We start from the raw sequence: 20653 nt of genomic DNA on the forward strand, positions 1-20653 counted from the left end.
ATGACTCGGGAACCAATATCTATGTTCATCACGCAAATAAATGCCCTTACCGGAACTATGCGACGTAAGCGCCGGTCGCCATTAGGTACCTTTTGCAGTAAAACGTCACATATCTTTATTATTTCATATCTAGTGAGTGTCTACTTCATTTCCCGAATCGAGCCGTAACGCCGCGCTTCGGGAAATGAATTAGAGATTCACTAGATATGCCATCTGCGGCAGAGAGATTATTAAAAATTAGAATCCGTCTTCGATATTCAAACTTTACTATAAGTTATAACTTTAAGGACAAATTGGATTAGGTAATTTCTATGAAAATATTTTCTTTTATTTCGGTTTGCAGATTTTATAATTTGTAAAAGTTTAGATATTGTTAGGACATTTTGCGTGCACGAATAACAGTTTTTTCTCTATCGTAAATGTAAGAGTGATAGAGAGACAGAAAGCATTTCGTTGTCGTAGCGTAAACGATTGGCATGTTGACTAAGCCCCCAGACTGAATATCCACATCAAGATCAAAACCATAACTAATTTTTAAATTTGGATAAATCTACAATTACGGCTGAGGAACGGAAGTTTTCTCGAGAGAGTACAGTATGGGGTTCTTCAAAAAACCACTGTCGTCGGCAACTCGCATAAAACACCTCTGGAGTTGCTGGCGTCCATAGGCTACGGTGACCGTTTACCATGGTTTACCGACGTATAAAAAGAGTATTACCGCCACTTGGCCTTGAACTTTACGCCGTTCGTCCTTCAAACATGATAACCTGTCAAACACATTTGACAGCTCATCGTCTTGACAAACAAGGCCAAATTCGTCGGCACGACAAAGCTAGTAATGAAATAGTTTAATTATCGCTCAATTTCAAACGGCCGAAATTGGATGTCAAATACCGGGTGTGGCCTGTAACACGAGCAAATAAATAAAACATAGATTGTACTCCTCAAACAGTGACACTTTTGTTCAACAACTTTTGAAAATTATGAAGTATTTAGACTCCCTATTTTTCATACAAAATAAATATTACCTTCAATGGAGGCATCGCCACGCCATATCATTGTGATTGACACTGCTTCTTCACAGTCACGCCTTAAACATAGCAGAATTCGCAATACATTGCGTCTTAGAATAAACTTTCAAGTGTATTAAAAATCAAACCACAAGTTATTTTTAAAAGTTGCTAAAGAAATGTTTATCAGTATGAGCAGTACAGCCTACAGTTAAATTTTTTGCTCATATTACAGGCCACACCCGGTATATTGGCAGATTCGACCTCTTTATTGAAAGTCAGTGATATGGCTAACGATTAACGACAGGTTTCATTAAGGCAAAGAGAATTTAGACTAGAGGAATATTGTCAGAGTAAATTATGTAATCAGTATATTTGCTGACATCTTTCGACATAAATGATTAACAATTTTAGAACGCCATTGGACTTTGGTTCTTAGTTTTTGACCGATATGTGTTAACATTGTTAAATATCAAAAAGTATCGCCACTCGACGATAGGCCGAAGGTATGGTGCCATTTTTTCGACTGATCTTCTCTATGAATGTGAAGGAAGCGAAAGAGGTATGTCAGGATCGTAGCTCTCCTCCTCCTCCGGGAAATAGGCGTCATTATATGTATGTATGTATGTATGTATCTTCTTTCCACTATCACTACACCTTATAAAACAAAGTCCTCCGCCGCGTCTGTCTGTATGTTTGTATGTTCGCGATAAACTCAAAAACTGCTGCTACTGAACGAATGAACATGCGGTTTTCACCTATCAATAGAGTGACAGCAGTATTCGAACAATGATATATATCAAATACTAGATATTGAAACGATATGGATTGGATATGTCAATGTCAAACAAGTGTCAAAAGTGACGTTTTTGTTTGAAGAAACGTCAATTTTGACACTTGTTGGACACTGACTAATCCATATCGTTTCTAGATCTATTAATTGACGTATCTTAAAGTTAGAGTTAAAGTGACATTCCATTTCCAACTGCAGCTGCAATACTGTTCATTTTACTATGGAAACGCGTCGCTGTCATTGTCAATTTCCATAGTAAGATGAACAGTATTGCAGCTGCAGTTGGAAATGGAATGTCACTCTTAGAATGAAGTTAGAATGTGTAATCCGAGCAAAGCCGGGCCGGTCACTGGTATACCTATAATAAATATTGTCACCCGACCTACAGCCATTCCTTTCAGACGTCCATTTTTCCGTCCTACATCGGTTCACATTTTGTCACAAAGTCAACAGTCGGAGGGTTACAAATAGCGCATGATATTCACACGTAAGGGCCATCCATTCTGAAACCTTTTCCATCTAACGTGGAAATAACTGTATAAAATCGTATAGTAATTCTTTTACTTAAATAAAACTTTGTGGCATTGATACAAGGTTGAATTTTGCGTGGCGTGCGCAAGAGTATCCACTATACCTAAGTGGAAGCACTTGTGAGTTTCAGGCCAGTGAATACACAACGGCGCGATTCGGGAATGAATTAGAGATTAACTAGAAACGATATAGTACCTAAAGATATGTGACGTCCCACGGTACCTTTTGCAGTGGAACGTCACATATCTTTACTATTTCATATCTAGCGAGTCTCTAATTCATTTCCCGAATCGAGCCGCAAGTTTTTCTATGGAACTATAAGTTAGTAAAGGACGTAAGTGACAACGACTTTCATCTGAGATACGTCATTTTATAAGCTAATGTTTTCGTGGATTTGGGGCAAAAGTCATGTTTAAAATATATAAGTTTTATAGGAATATGAACCTTAATGCACTAGCTTTAAGAGTGAGAGGAATAAGTATCGGACCTGAAACGTAGTGTCCAAGTAAATGTTTTACGCGTTATTGACCACACCTATATATAGGGCCCGATTCGGATTAGAAATAGACATCTATTAGACATCTTTTAGACATCACCAAGATACGATAACGATATGTTGAAGATCTAACCTGTCTTTGACATTTGCGCGATTCTGGAGATACTCTTGAACGTTTTCCACAGGATATGACTTAGAGATCCAATTCACATCTAATAGATTACTCTATCTAACGTAAAAGTGACATTGGCTGCCCGAATTGCGCTGCAAAAGAGAACTAGTTGATATCTAAACTATAACGTATCTAGAATGGATCTTACGTGTCGTCGCTTGTGAATATCTTGAAGTTCGAATACGGCAGGTGGTGTCGCTAAAGTGAGTCAAAAACTATTTTAGTATGAAAAAGTTAATGGGTCCTCTACACGATGGCCCAGCGCCGGCCGCTCCAAGGGACGCAGCCATGCGGTAGAATGAGATAGCAATATCACTTGCTCCCTCTAACGCATAAATGCGTCCGTTGGATTGGCCGGCGCTGGGCCATCGTGTAGAGGAGTCATAAGAGGCTTAGCCCACAAACCCGAACCATTAATGGTTAAGCCGGTAACCCAGTGTCAAATTGTACTGGTAAATGGTTACCATCTCCAGGTAACTCCAGGATTAATCGGTTAAACCCGGGTTAGTTATTGGTGCAAGTGGCCCTTAAGAAGTTACGACATCATAAAATTCATTGGATACATCACATGCTTGATATTTTTCAGTGACCTCTATTATTATAATAAAATAAGGGTGACAGCTGGTAGCTACAGTTACCAAAAGCATGTGAGTGGTTATAAATAAACTTTTTTTTTGCTGGATCTTATACAGACACGTTCAAAACTCATACCGTAAAATGGGGTGAGTAGGGTCAAAACTGAAATTCAAACTTCGATAACATTTTATTTTTACATATGAAACCTGAATGGTGTATATAATAAGTGTTCCGGACATTTGTATTTTACTTTTTATTTTATTTTGGGTAGTTGCATTTCATAACTTTGACGATAAAGAGGAAAACCTACCTCACCCCGTAGTGCCTCGTATTTGGGGTGAGAGGGGTTTTCATACAAAGGTGATTTTGGAAGATTGTTGGATCGATTTTTATTATTATGCGTATTACTATAGCTCCATTTTAAATTGGAATACATTATTTTTGTAGCAGTAGCCTTAAAATCCCTTCTCACCCCCCTCTCAAACCTTCTCTCCCCATTCATAACCCAACTCACCCCGCGAAACCTACTCACCCCGTTTTACGGTACTTCTTAAAAAATAGGCATATACGTTTGCCTTAAATATTTACACTCTCTACACTTAGTAGGGAGTAGGGACTAATGAGCACTTCGTATATCCCTAAAAAGCAACTGCGCATTATGACAGCAAAGCTTTTTCTGGCTATGCAGGATGATTTAACATAAGCAAGCCAAAAAAAGTGATTGAAGATACTTTTCCGGCAGCAAAATTTGTTCCCTCGGCGATTACATAAATTTTCTCGCGTTTCCTCGCTTGCGCTAGTCATGGTGTATTGTGCAATATACTCGTAATATCTTAAAAGTGAGTTTGTCATTTTTGTGAGCACTTTCATATAGCCAAAATAAACGTTGTTTACGATACAAATGCTCCGCCATTTTGTAATATTACTGCGATTTTTAAGGGAGAGTTTGTGCGGAAAGAGAAGAGTCGTGAAATGTATGGGATCCAATGCTTTCTACGACTCTTCTGTTTCTGCACAGATAAGTGCAGAAACAGAAGAGTCGTAGATTCTAGTATATAAATTATAATAAATAAATGAGAATATATGATATTACGAACAAAGAATCCATAAAAATAAATGAAAACATAGTCCGCCGGTTCCTCTCTCTGCGGCCCTGACCACCGGCAGCTTGGGCCCTGCCCCGCTGCTGGCGGCACCCTAGGTTAGGTTTTTTATAATGTGTTTATACTTATTTTTTGTTGTTTTTTATGTGTTTTTGTATTTTACTTTTATATTCATGTTATAAATGACCTAGCCTAAGAAGAAAAATAAATAAATAGAAATATAATGAAAACATTATACCTAAATGGATATATTTTTTGTAAAAAGATAAAATAATTGTAAGCCGAATTTGTAAGTGTTATTCTAATCGTTAGCAAAAACTTGTTAAGGTGACTAAAACATCACTGTAATTGGATTCCCTTCTTAGAATTTAGAAAACGATAGGGATGTTTCTTCTACTTAAAATAAATAATTTCACATCGTGCACTCAAACACTACCTATTTTAATTTAATCAATCGGATCGAAATGTAGTACCTAAAGGCAAGTAGGTGAGTTGAACATGACGTCACTATACACCTTTTCATATAAATTCTATATTAGCAAATAAATTTGACATAAAAAATAAATAAATATTATAGGACATTTTTACACAAATTGTCTAAGCCCCACGGCAAATTCATACATACGTACACATACCTAAATAAAAACCGTCCAAGTGCAAGTCGGACTCGCGCACGAAGGGTTCCGTACCATTACGCAAAAAAAGACAAAATAATGACGTTTGTTGTATGGGAGCCCCACTTAAATATTTATTTTATATTGTTTTTAGTATTTGTTGTTATAGCGGTAACAGAAAAACATCATCTGTGAACATTTTCAACTCTCTAGCTATCACGGTTCTCAAGTTACAGCCCGGTGACAGACAGACGGACAGCAGAGTCTTAGTAATATGGTCCCGTTTTTACCCTTTGGGTACGGAACCCTAAAAAGAAGCTGATTTGACTAAGTAGAAAAGTAGCCTATTGCGTCAGACACAAATATTAGAAATGAGATAGTAAGTAAATAACAAAGCTCTCACTGCGAAAGGCCAACGTTTGCTGGATACATAAACGGACAGTTATTTGTGCTGAAGATAGATATCCGACACTCTTGTCGATATTATTTACCCTTTTTTAGGGTTCCGTACCTCAAGAGGAAAAGACCGAACCCTTAGGATCACTCGTCTGTCTGTCTGTCCGTCTGTTTTCTCGGAAACTACTGGACCAATTAAGTTGAAATTTGGTACACATATGTAAATTAGTAACCCAAAGATGGACATGTTTTTTTATAATTATAAAATACATAGGTTCGCAGTCATTTAAGAAAATAACCAAAAAATTACCATTTTCCTCCCCCCCCTTATCTCCGAACCTACTGGGTCTAAAATTTTGAAAAAAAATAATACACTAAATAGTTCTTTACCTATACATGACAGAAAAACCTATTAGAAATGTGCAGTCAAGCGTCAGTCGGGCTTAATGTACGGAACCCTTGGAACGCGAGTCCGACTCACACTTGGCCGGTTTTTTCTTATATGAGAGACTTGTGAGGTATCTTTAAGTACTCACTCGTACAGATCGATTTGCAAAAGTTTGTGCCGAATGTCTTTAATAGTATTTTATACAATCGTGATATAATAGAGAGCTTTTCAGTCGAGTACCGTGTTTAGGCAACGAAGCTTGCTGAGTTGCCTAAGTTAGGTACGAGATTGAAAAGCTTGATTATATCACTATTGTATACAATACTTTATCTACGAGCCAAAAAAAATAATACTTTAAACTAGTAGAATCATACAAACAAATCAAACCAAAAGTATTCACAGCTAAGATACGCGAGCAGCCACGATACCTTAATACTGGTACGCGCCCCCGGCGCTGCGCCCGGCGCGTTGGTCAACGACACCTTCTCGTAACTCATGAGGCCCTGGTACTTGCTCCGCGCTAAATTCAATTTTTAGACAGTTGTTTTCTCGGTTTTGGCCACCGTAGCCTATGGAGACTAACAAGCAACACTAAGTGGTTTTCGTAGTCTATGGATGTTGCTATTTTAAGGGTGTCACATGCTCGTTTCTGACTTATGAACCAATTGTTTCTACTATACAACCTAAAATAAATAATTAATTTGAGCTATGGTTTTGTTTCGTCCTCTCGATCGCGGAGAGCTGTGATTGGTCAATTTCATTATAGTTGACTAAACTGTATCGTAATGAATATTATAGTTGAGTTGGGAGCCCACACATTAAAAATACCCAATTGAAGTTTGGTATATGAAATCTTAATTCAAGAATTATAGTCGACGAGTAGATAAAAATATTATTGACAGCTTAGTAGTTGTTGTATAAAGCATAGTAGATAAAAAAAGTGTCGTTTGAGTAAGAAAATTGGTGTCACGGGATAAAATTTCAATGAATAATATTAATGAATAATTATAAGCGTAATATTAATATTTATAGCACGACGATGCCTGGTTTTCCTCATTAAAAGAAAATCGGGCAAGTGCGAGTCGGACTCGCGCACGAAGGGTTCCGTACCATAATGCAAAAAAAAAACAAAAAAAAGCAAAAAAAAAACGGTCACCCATTCAAGTACTGACCACTCCCGACGTTGCTTAACTTTGGTCAAAAATCACGTTTGTTGTATGGGAGCCCCATTTAAATCTTTATTTTATTCTGTTTTTAGTATTTGTTGTTATATCGGCAACAGAAATAAATCATCTGTGAAAATTTCAACTGTCTAGCTATCACGGTTCGTGAGATACAGCCTGGTGACAGACGGACGGATGGACGGACGGACAGACGGACGGACGGACGGATGGACAGACGGACGGACGGACGGACGGACAGCGAAGTCTTAAGCCCCCTCCAGACTATGTGCGTGAATCGCGGGCGAAGCCGCGAACGCGAGTGTGGAGTCGATTTCGCTGTCTGCGAAAATCGACGCCACACTTGTTCCGCCGATTCGCGCACGAGTGTGGAGGGCGCTTTAGTAATAGGGTCCCGTTTTACCCTTTGGGTACGGAACCCTAAAAAACGCACGAGGCGCCACGAGCAGGCCTCCAACCCCCGCCCACCTGGGGGAGCATACACCTGCCGCGTGTGTGGACGTGGGATCCTCTCTCGTATAGGGCTTTACAGCCACAAACGCAAGTGTAGTAACCAGGATGCTGCTTAAAACATCTGACACAGATGATACCTAAAGGCCTAAGGCCTATTTATAATATTAATATTTAATATTACGCATGTTGTTAGAGTTGGGTTGGCAAGAATAGTGCCGCCAACCCATCACGCAAAATAGGTTGAGAGTTGCGGAAACCAAGCCCGCAAGGACCTATATATAACCTATACTTAATATTAGTTTAGTTTCAGCTATTGAGGCTTAACGCCGAGTGGGAAGAGGACTGAAATAGGGCTCATTAAAATTAATGATTGAACTTAGGCAAACGACGTCACAATATATTCTGATGGAACATAATAGGAACCATGAATAATTGAATACCATGATGTATTCAACGACTTTACTAAATTTGAACATGAAAATATTTACTTGAGTTGAAATTACTTGCTGTCACGCAGATCAAAACATAATCATCGAACTTATATGAAAAGCTTTTTTAAAGTTTATTAATTTTTTTTTAAAAGGAAATCATTTTTTTTTCTCTTTATTTTTAGAGCTTGTCACCGAGGTGAACATGTCGCTCAATAAAAAACCACAAATTAATAAAGGAAAGCATTTGACCACAATCTCACCTGATGGCAAATACCGATGCAGTCTAGGATGGATCATGCTTACCTAAAAGATGCAAACAGCCGTATTCGAACAATGAGATACGTCAAATACTAGATATTGAAACGATATGGATTAGATATCTCAGTGTCAAACAAGTGTCAAAAGTGACGTATTTGTTTGAAGAAACGTCAATTTTGACACTTGTTTGACACTGACATATCTAATCCATATCTTTTCTAGATCTATTAACTGACGTATCTTAAAGTTGGAACAGGGCCGATATTCAATCTCGAATTAAAAAAGATCCAAGTTATAGTGGATTAGAGATATCTGACTGACCTGCCACTCATGACGTTGTACAGTATCGGGTTGACGGTGGCGGAGACGTAGTACAGCGCCCCGGCGATGTTGAACAGGTGCTCGTTGATCAGCTCGTACTTGGGATGCTGGCGGTACACGTAGATATATCTGACTGACCTGCCACTCATGACGTTGTACAGTATCGGGTTGACGGTGGCGGAGACGTAGTACAGCGCCCCGGCGATGTTGAACAGGTGCTCGTTGATCAGCTCGTACTTGGGGCGCTGGCGGTACACGTAGATATATCTGACTGACCTGCCACTCATGACGTTGTACAGTATCGGGTTGACGGTGGCGGAGACGTAGTACAGCGCCCCGGCGATGTTGAACAGGTGCTCGTTGATCAGCTCGTACTTGGGGTGCTGGCGGTACACGTAGATATATCTGACTGACCTGCCGCTCATGACGTTGTACAGTATCGGGTTGACGGTGGCGGAGACGTAGTACAGCGCCCCGGCGATGTTGAACAGGTGCTCGTTGATCAGCTCGTACTTGGGGTGCTGGCGGTACACGTAGATATATCTGACTGACCTGCCACTCATGACGTTGTACAGTATCGGGTTGACGGTGGCGGAGACGTAGTACAGCGCCCCGGCGATGTTGAACAGGTGCTCGTTGATCAGCTCGTACTTGGGGTGCTGGCGGTACACGTAGATATATCTGACTGACCTGCCACTCATGACGTTGTACAGTATCGGGTTGACGGTGGCGGAGACGTAGTACAGCGCCCCGGCGATGTTGAACAGGTGCTCGTTGATCAGCTCGTACTTGGGGTGCTGGCGGTACACGTAGATATATCTGACTGACCTGCCACTCATGACGTTGTACAGTATCGGGTTGACGGTGGCGGAGACGTAGTACAGCGCCCCGGCGATGTTGAACAGGTGCTCGTTGATCAGCTCGTACTTGGGGTGCTGGCGGCCATACACGTAGAACACACGCTGGATGTGGAACGGCGCCCAGCACACGAAGAATGCGACCACCACCGCCGCTGTAACAATTAATTTTGTTTTCAGTTTTCATGCTCGTAGAGATCGGATTTATATGTGTAGCTAGACTGCATAAAATAGCCTTTTACGGGCATATACATAATTAACTTAGTTTTAGAGTTCAAAATCTGCCATCACCACAGTTAAAATTACCTTTGAAATGAATGAATGAAATTAATTTATGCCAGAAATAATCCATATGTGAAAGGTAATTACATTAAAATTTGCATTTAAAACTAATTACCTTTAACCAAGTGAAACATTTTATGACTTCTCCGATATTACTTATATAAATGAAAACATATGTCGACTATAAAACCGTAGAGGGACAGACGGAGAATATAACATAGTTATCTTGACATAATATTACAACTGCAGATGCCCTAGATATAACGCAAGCAAATAGACACGGGTTTTAAAATTGAAAAATTTAATTAGATTTGTTTTTGTCAAACATCTTTTTGCTCGGAAGTGCCCTCAATTTGTTTGTAAGCTTTATGTATATAAGTATAGGTTCATGCCTCGGGGTGGCATCTAGCGACATCTACCGAAAGACTGTTTCATTTTAACGACACCGGAGTCTCCGAGTCAAGTTGAATTTTTCCATTTTTCCTTTAATATAAAAAAATTGTAGTGCAGTCCACAGGGGACCACAGGGCTGGTGCGTACCTCTTTCAACGTATTTCCCTTGCGATACAGAGAGGTAACGCCGCCAGTGTCATGGGGTCCATGCCGCAGTCCGACTTGTTACAAGGGATATTCTCTTTGAAATTGATTTGGTTTTTGTAGGTATATTTTATAGATTTTGTTTTATTTCTAGGTTTAAATTTAGTTTTAATATTATAATTTAAATTAAATATTTTACACAATGTGTACATTTAATTAATAAATTCATTTAGGTTATTAAAAAATTGCAATCCGTATCGCTCGCATTCAAAGTGACATTCGGAGGGCGTCTCTAGACCGACCGCTTAAATGTAAGTAGACTGCCAAAAGTTTTTTCTCGTTTTCGGGGATGATTACCAACGTGACCCATGTCAGTAAGGCTGAGCATTGAAAAAGTTCCTGTATAAATCCTACTTAACTCGTATATCCTTCAACCAAGTGTTTGTCAAATGCTTCGTACTAAAGATAACGGCATGTTACTAACGAGGGGGTAAACAGACACATAAAATTACGAAACGTTGTTTGTTTGACTTGCAGACGCGTGTTTCAAGAGCGTCATACGAGATTAGGGGGCTTATTCGACGCGTCAGAATGACAGGTCGTGGCGGCCATATGACGGGTTTGAGTAAAGTGGACGTATGTCCGCTATGTCATGATTTAGGTATTAATGCCCTTTTTAAGGCGAGTCGTGTTTACAGGTGAACATTAAAGTATTTTAGGGCAATTTACCTGCTTACCCGTAACCGCACTGTTTCTTTAAAAAAAGGCCAAAGTTGGTCATGATGGAAAGGTCCAAGAAAGTCGTCTACCACTTTTCGACTCCATCATCTGATTGATAGAGTCGAAAAGTGGTAAACCACTTTACAATAATGCTCAAGGTGTACTTAATACTATCTAGTAAAACTTTATACTAATAATGATACCTATAAGTATCTCCACAGCCGAGTTCTAAAGTAGGTCTGTGTACCTACTTAAAGACGTCTCTTTTTTAAAAAGCTATTATAAATGGTAGGTACAAACAGCAAGACTCTTAACTGTCCATCGGTGGACCTTATGCCTTTTGTAATAAGGTTTACGAACTGTCAGTTAACAGTGTGGGCGAAATGGTAGGTTTCGACGCGTAGGAAGATGAAGCGATAAAGTTAATACCGGGTGTGGCCTGTAATATGAGCAAAAATGTAAACTGTAGGCTGTACTCCTCATACTAACCAACATTTGTTCAGCGACTTTTAAAAATAACTTGTGGTTTGATTTTAATACACTTTAAAGTTTATTCTAAGACGCAATGTATTACGAATTTTGTTATGTTTAAAGCGTGACAAGCAACGTCAATCACAATGAAATGGCGTGGCGATGGCGTCCATTGAAGATAATATTATTTTGTATGAAAAATAGGGAGTACAAATACTTCATAATTTTTAAAAGTTGTTGAACAAGTGTCACCGTTTGAGGAGTACAATCTATGTTTTAATTATTTGCTCATGTTACAGGCCACACCCGGTATATAATATCAGTTTTTAATTGCCTATGTTAGGTATTTTGTGTGGGCAGTATATTTTATCTTGATATTAAGAAGTTTTAGTTTTTTAATTCTGTCTATAGATTTCAGACCTATTCTATTTTCATTTCAACTTGTTATCTCCATGATCTGAGAAATGGAAATAGTTAGATAAGCTCTTGAGTAGGCGCAAAATAGGGGCAATTTCGTACACCTAAGATCCCCATGGGTCGAACTGTATCCGCAAAGGCCTCAAAATTCTGGATGATAAGTGAAATAACGAGACTCCTCCTCACAGACAGTGAAACGAGTGAGACAAAGTGCCGCCATCTTTTCTCCTTTTTAGGGTTCCGTACCCAAAGGGTAAAACGGGACCCTATTACTAAGACTTCGCTGTCCGTCCGTCCGTCCGTCTGTCACCAGGCTGTATCTCACGAACCGTGATAGCTAGATAGTTGGAATTTTAACAGATGACGTATTTCTGTTGCCGCTATAACAACAAATACTAAAAACAGAATAAAATAAAGATTTAAATGGGGCTCCCATACAAAAAACGTGATTTTTGACCAAAGTTAAGCAACGTCGGGAGTGGTAAGTACTTGGATGGGTGACCGTTTTTTTTCTTTGTTTTTTTTTGCATTATGGTACGGAACCCTTCGTACGCGAGTCCGACTCGCACTTGCCCGGTTTTTTTATATTACCTATAGGACATTCTTACACAGATTGACTAAGTCCCACAGTAAGCTCAAGAAGGCTTGTGTGGTGGTACTCAGACAACGATATATATAATATATAAATATGTACTTAAATACATAGAAAACAACCATGACTCAGGAACAAATATCTGTATCATCACACAAATAAATTCCCTTACTGGGATTCGAACCCAGGACCATCGGCTTCACAGGCAGGGTCACTACCCACTAGGCCAGACTGGTCGTCATCTTTGAAACACATCTTTCTTTATGTTGGAACACGTTTTTCTAAAAAAAAAATATACCTGCTATTTTTAGGGTTCCGTACCCAAAGGGTAAAACGGGACCTATTACTAAGACTTCGCTGTCCGTCCGTCCGTCCGTCCGTCCGTCCGTCTGTCACCAGGCTGTATCTCACGAACCGTGATAGCTAGACAGTTGAAATTTTCACAGATGATGTATTTCTGTTGCCGCTATAACAACAAATACTAAAAACAGAATAAAATAAAGATTTAAATGGGGCTCCCATACAACAAACGTGATTTTTGACCAAAGTTAAGCAACGTCGGGAGGGGTCAGTACTTGGATGGGTGACCGTTTTCTTTTTGCTTTTTTTGTTTTTTTTTTTGCATTATGGTACGGAACCCTTCGTGCGCGAGTCCGACTCGCACTTGCCCGGTTTTTTATAAGTGATGTCACGTTTTGTTAGACTCGTCACGTCAAAGCATAAACTCAAATTTAACGAGTTTTATCAAATAATATCCGTGTGCCTCGAAATTGCGACACGTCACTCATAATTGAGCTCAGACAGGTTGAGACAGGTTCAGGCACGCCAGACTCAGAAAAAAGAAGTTTAATGACCTCATGAATACAAACGCAGATTAAAATTAAAATTCTGTTCACGATATTTCATTTAAATCAGTGCCCGATAAGAAGCAAAAGTTGTTAAACAATATTTGCAGTAACAATAGTTACAGCGAAATTACTTAATTTTTTGCAATATCAAACCGTCTTCCAAATTTTAATAAAATAATATTTATAAAAACCAGTTTAAAACCATAACGTGTAAAACCATAACGTACTTTTTTGAGTAACTATTTTTTTGACATTAATCTACTTTTAGAAATAAAAACCATAACGATTTGTTATATCGAAATCGGAATCACTGCCAGATTCTAACTTTTTTGATCTAGAAACGATATGGATTAGATGTGTCAGTTTTTTTGAATAAACGTCACATTTGACACTGACATATCTAATCCATATCGTTTCTATATCTATTAACTGACGTATCTTAAAGTTCGAATCGGCCCGTCAGTATAAAATACCTATGTATATGATGTACTGATGTACCTATAGACCAAGAAAAGTCTGCAACTACTTTAATAGCATATGTAGTGCAATGCAAGTGTTATTTATTTGTCATAATTTCATAGAAGTTTGACGTTTTTGAAAACATTATTTATGTTGCGAAACTATAAGAAATAAGTGAATGTTTAATAAGTATATTTAATACATATTTATCCGGGTATCATAATATCTACCTTAGGTGTCGAGTAACAAATATTGTAATAAATAATTATCTGTAATATATCAAAGTAAAAACCGCCGGATTTTTTCGTGATATTAACAAGACAAATTTCCGAGCTTCTTTACAAGTATATTCCGCCTTCTTTTTTTGGGATTTTTTAATTATCGGTTTTATTGATATCGTTTACTTAAAAGGAAGAGCCTTTTCCTTATTGTATTCTGTTTCAGTAATTAAATATATAGAATGACCGTGGAAATCGAGATAATTTTATTAAAGAAAATGGTGGATTAAGTACAGTAAATTCGAAATTGGAACTCTTAACACGTGTTTTTACAAGCTTTTATTTAGTTTCACCTGACCGTTGTCTGTAATCAAATCTTGCAAATTAAATTTGATCCACTTCCCGGTTTCCGATTGAGCTGAAAATTTGCATGCATGTATAAATCAGTTGACAATGCAATATTATGGTACCATCGAGCTGGGCTGATGATGAAGACAGGAGGTGGCCATAGGAACTCTGTGATGAAACAACGCAACCTAATTTTGTTAGGGGTTTTTAGAATTGTCTCGATGAGTATTAGGTTGTCTGTCGTAAGAAAAGTACAGTCAGCGATAAAAGCTTGTACCAATTGTACCAAAAATGAAATTTTTGCCAAAAATTTATTTTTTCAATTGATTTCTTCACCAGATCAACTTTCATCAGGCCTTCTTGGCCGAAATAGTTCCTACTTTTCCTATTCTATTTAATTGTTCCTAGGGTTCCGTACCCAAAGGTAAAATCGGGACCCTATTACTAAGACTCCACTGTTCGCCTGTCCGTTTGTCCTTCTGTCCGTCCGTCTGTCTGTCACTAGGCTGTATCTCATGAGCCGTGATTGCCGCTATAACAAACAACAAAAGCACGAAACCCTCGGTGGGCGCCTTGTCATAAAACAAACCTAACTTAGTCTATCTATAGACCTTACGAAAATCCTGAATGTTAACGGTCTCAGAATAACTAATGATAATATGACAAACAATACATTATGACTTACAACTTTGACTCAAACAAAGGGACGCCGTAAATTCGATTGTGTGGGAGCGGGTATTAGGCGGCGTGTTCGTGAGACTCTCCCACCGCCCGATTCGAACTTCAAGATACGTCAATTAATAGATCTAGAAACGATATGGATTGGATGTGTCAGTGTCAAAAGTGACGTTTTAGTTTGAAGAAATGATACATTTGACACTGACATATCTAATCCATATCGTTTCTAAATCTATTAACTGACGTATCTTAAATCTTGGAATCGGGCCTTCACAGTCCGTCACAGACTTAGAGTAATCTAATACTAACGAAGGGTATAAACCTAAACCTAAGAAACGAAAATCTAATCCTATTTCCATGAGTGCCTAGGACAACAAAGGATTGCGAACTAAAACAACAACTGAATTAGTATCTCGACTTCTCGAGTATTTTGCTCAATTGGCAGGTCCAATCTACTGTCGACGTCAAAAATATGTTTACACTTTTCGCCTTATTACAAAGGAGTAAGGTGCAAAAGTGTAAACATATCTTTGACGTCGACTGTACTATCGGAGGTCCTCACTCAGGGTGGAATTCCATCTGTCGAATATATTGGTCCAATGTGTATTTTCTTAATGAGATCGAAGTTAAAGTTCGAGTCGAATTTAAAACCGAATTTAATGCATATTCCCATTTTGTGACTAATCGGTAGATAAATACACTTTCTTTTTATTCCACGATGGACTGATGACGGAAATTAAAATACCTAATATTCACCTTTTGACATGCACGTATTATGCCCGAATATGTATCATTAGATAGGTGGGAAAATGGTTATATTTATTTCATCAGCACGTATGTGGGCCATACTTAAAGATTCTGGATTCTGATATATGAGAAAACTTATTTTCTCCAAGTAGCCAGTCCAGGAATTTTCAGTATGTCCTAAATATCAAAATGTGTATGGGCGATATATGCGCTGCGAGTACTAAATCAAGGCGAGTTTTTAAAAGATAGAATATGAATCCAGGGTACGCAGCTTTTATAACGTAAATGCTCATTTTCTGTGATATATTACCTCATTACGGAGAAAAGCCAACAAGGTCTGCATTTTGCTGCCAAGATAAGGTTGCTCATAACTTTCAAGTGCCAAGTTGCATTTCATAGTTTATGAGCCAAACGCAAATGTGCGTTGGCTGTCACCTGCCTTTTCCTCTTAAGAATTACAGGTCGTGTGTCGTAATGACGATAAATGGCGATAAGGCGAATGGAGCTAATGATAAACTAATAAAATTACATGCACTGGTATAAAATAATCATCATCATCTCAGCCATAAGACGTCCACTGCTGAACATAGGCCTCCCGCTTTTTTGGGCGGTGAATGCCATAATCGCCACGCTTGGCAGGCGGGTTGGCGATAGCAGTCGAGTACACCGAATTTGAGGGACGCTGCTGCCCGTCCACCGGTGGTCTTGGACGTTTAAGGACATACCCATGCAGGTCCGTATAAAATAATACTTATGAAGAATTCTAAATAGTGGCACTGAAAATTTCATGGGGCCGATACTTATTTGACTTTTGATGATCAGATTTAGGTGTGAGAATGTCAAACTCATATCGTACCAAGATCAAAACTTTAACAAATTGTTAAATCAGAGTTGGCCTCCATGTCAAAACACGAAAGTGTTGTAGCCTCTTTTTACGTTTTAATACTTAAATTTAAATATGAGAAAATCAGATGCGGATGAGTCAAAGAGGACCTAGATAACACAGCAAGTTACTGACAAGTCTGACAGTTTCTACCCTTGTTAGACCTTGTTAAACCTTTCCTGACGAAGAACTTGCAGACGCGGGCTGCGTAATGTCGTAAATTCCAGAACAGGTTCGGAAACTATGGGCCCGATTCGGATTTTGAAATAGACATTTATTAGACATCTTTTAGACATCACCAAGATACGATAACGATATGTTTAAGATCTAACCTGTCAAATTTGACATTTGCGCGATTCTGGAGATACTCTTGAACGATTTCCACAGGATATGACTTAGATATCCAATTCACATCTTGTCTAAGTGACATTGGTTGCCCGAATTGCGCTGCAAAAGAGAACTAGTTGATATCTAAACTATAACGTATCTAGAATGGATCTAGTACGTGTCGTCTCTTGAGTAAATCTTGAAGTTCGAATACGGTAATATGTTCGTCAGTTTCTGATTTAGGTAGCTAGCTCGTTGCGGCTGACAGCTACAGTCTTAGGAATATTAATATTATTTTCTCAAACATGCAATGAAATATTGATGTTATGTTCCTTATAATAGGCTGCGAAGTATGACGTTTCAGGTGCGGCTAGGACAAAAGGTAGTTAATGGAATTTCATACAAATCTTGCAGGCCTAGGCCGGCAAAGTCCTCTTTTTTAATTTTCATTTCACAGATATTTGTGACACAGCATCGTGGCATTCATCCATTAAAAAAAAACCAGAGGCAGTATTTGCTTTATGGTTCATAATGACACTCTGCCACTACGCCTATAAAAAATAAAACAAAAAACCATGTTTGCTATAATTTGCAGTTTTATTTGTATAAAATCAACATGAACTTAATAAATAATACATTATTTAATAAATTCTATAATTTTAAATTATAAATTTAACTACACAAATAAAAACATTTAAAATATTTCATCTAAACGTTAGCGGTAAAAAGGTCTACTCAAACACGCGTAGTTATTTTTTTTGAAATTGTTATGGAGGTAAAATTGAAAAATGTTAATTCTGTTTTATTGGATTTATGGTGCGTTGTTGATTTTTTTACTTTAATATGAGTTCCGACGAAATAATGAAATTAATATTAATTGTAATCGTAGGTGTTGGAATTGGCAGCGTAAGCAGAATTGATTTTAAATAACTTGCTGCCTCTGCCGCCAAGTTTAAGACGAAGTATGTATATGGTTGCTTATGGCAATTTTATTATTTGAGAAACTAAGAAAAATGGCTTACAGTTTATTAGAAACAGTTTTGTGGCATATTTTAAATGAATGTAACTACAAATTCGTCAACACTGGAAATTATACTTATTTACTCCATGCATAAAGCAACGATGTATGTGAAACATGATATCAACATGAAAGACTATGTAAACTTATGTGACGAAAACGACAGTCCGACGGATATAAGGCGAAAAAATCAAAGATACATGAAAATATACGGGTAGTAAAAATACACGACTCGTGTAAAACATACGCGTGGTAAAGATATAGTACGTGTTGGTTATATTTTGGGTGTAGTTTACTTTTAGTTTTTTCTATAAATAAAACTTGGGTTTCGTAGATTTTTTATTTTATTTATTTCATTACATGTTTGAGAAAAGCACTATACATACCTCGGCGGGAAATGGGGTTGCCCGCGCTCAGACCTATCCGGCCTCGCTTCGCTCGGCCGTCTATATGTCTTCGGCCGGCAACCCCTTTCGTCCCGGCCTCTGTAGTAATGTACTATTATCGCATAGTCTACGGCCTGAAGGCCTAGACAAGACTACAATCGTTGATGAGCGTTTATTTTATTTTTTGCCATTTTTATACCGGGTGTGGCCTGTAACATGAGCAAATAATTAAAACATAGATTGTACTCCTCAAACGGTGACACTTTTGTTCTACAACTTTTAAAAATTATGAATTATTTAGACTCCCTATTTTTCATATAAAATAAATATTATCTTCAATGGACGCCATCGCCACGCCGGATCATTGTGATTGACGTTGCTTGTCACGCCTTAAACAAAACAAAATTCGCAATACATTGCGTCTTAGAATAAACTTTAAAGTGTATTAAAAATCAAACCACAAGTTATTTTTAAAAGTCGCTGAACAAATGTTAGTCAGTATGGGGAGTATAGCCTACAGTTTAATTGTTTGCTCATATTACAGGCCACACCCGGTATATTTTGACCTTTTTTGCCACTTTTGTATTATTTCTAGTCAGGACGCTCTGATAGGAAACGCCAATTAAAATTTAGTTAATTTATGGAAATAATCACGTGACTTTTGGTAGGTCCTGCCTGTCATCCCAATACATTTCTTCTTTTCGTTTGGCGTTTGTTGATGTACTATTGTCATCTTGGTTTAGGTGTGCTTAGTGGTTTTTTTTAGGGTTCCGTACCCAAAGGGTAAAACGGGACCCTATTACTAAGACTTCGCTGGCCGTCCGTCCGTCCGTCCGTCTGTCACCAGGCTGTATCTCACGAACCGTGATAGCTAGACAGTTGAAATTTTCACAAATGATGTATTTCTGTTGCCGCTATAACAACAAATACTAAAAACAGAATAAAATAAAGATTTAAATGGGGCTCCCATACAACAAATGTGATTTTTGACCAAAGTTAAGCAACGTCGGGAGTGGTCAGTACTTGGATGGGTGACCGTTTTTTTTTGTTTTTTTTTATGTTTTTTTTTTTGCATTATGGTACGGAACCCTTCGTGCGCGAGTCCGACTCGCACTTGCCCGGTTTTTGCGTTTATTTTCATACATCAATTTAGTTCTAAAACGGCTATTATTTTCGTAGTCGACATCTAGCATCGAGTAGCGGAATTATCAGTACCTACTGCTAAACCTACTGTTAAAGTTACTTGCTTCTTAGATATCAAAGGTTTTAATGAAAACGAGGCTCGGGGACGAGGGTGACGAAACGAGTCAAGAGACCCGTTTTATGTGAGATCATTTATGTAAACTCGCTTTGTTAAAAATATGTTTTACCTTGTTTATTTCAACGTATTTTTACAAATTTAAAAACGTTTACGATTACGTATTTAAAAACCAGCCAATATTAGCAAGATACCTGGTCTTTATTGATAAAAACAAAGAAAGAAATAAACAAACATAATAAAACTTACAAAACTATAGATAAAAAATTTGCCCCAGATCACCGTCAACGGGCAAGGTGGGCAGAAGGCTGGCCGTATTTCCCCGCTGTATAGCGATGCTAATAACTACGCTGGGCGAAATAGTTAGTGGCCAGCCCTCTGGTCACCAGAAGCCTTTAGTAAGCAATTTATTTAATTGACAATGGATATTATTCGATGATATAAGTAAATTGTAATATATCTCTCAGGCTACAAGTGAAGCTACATTTACCGAAGTTGTAAAATGTCGAAAGCCGAAGGCTACATCCAATTGACTTTTCCTGCTGTCGGCTGTCGGAGAATCTGTGATTAGATTTATTTATTGCAGGGAATTTTATTTTTGTGCTGTGTACACAATTCTGCTCATATCCGCAATGTAAGAATTACACGAAGTTGTCTACCGTTGTTCCGTACAGACGTGTACTTTCTAAAAATTGGCAGCTATTTATAGGATTTCAATTTTCAAAAGATCAAAAAATTGCTTATAATAATAATCATCGCTTTATAACATTGAATGATAAATTATTGTGATGGGTAAGTACATGAAACAAAGTGTGTTTGTACGTGACGTAGTTCTATGTTGGCATTTATTTTAACTTAATATAATTTTTATATTGTAATAATAA

The 20653-nt window shown here is 38.0% G+C and overlaps 1 protein-coding gene across 1 annotated transcript in view; it reads right to left on the reverse strand.

The window, feature by feature from the left end:
- LOC134670459 (uncharacterized) overlaps positions 1-20653 on the reverse strand; it is a 244205-nt gene that overhangs the window by 47757 nt on the left and 175795 nt on the right. Inside the window, exon 6 of the mRNA XM_063528285.1 lies at positions 8724-9735. Within this exon, the coding sequence (XP_063384355.1) occupies positions 8724-9735 (1012 nt within the window). The remainder of the gene's footprint in view (positions 1-8723; positions 9736-20653) is intronic.

This window comes from Cydia fagiglandana, chromosome 14 (assembly GCF_963556715.1).
Source record: "Cydia fagiglandana chromosome 14, ilCydFagi1.1, whole genome shotgun sequence".
In the NCBI taxonomy this organism is placed as follows: domain Eukaryota; kingdom Metazoa; phylum Arthropoda; class Insecta; order Lepidoptera; family Tortricidae; genus Cydia; species Cydia fagiglandana.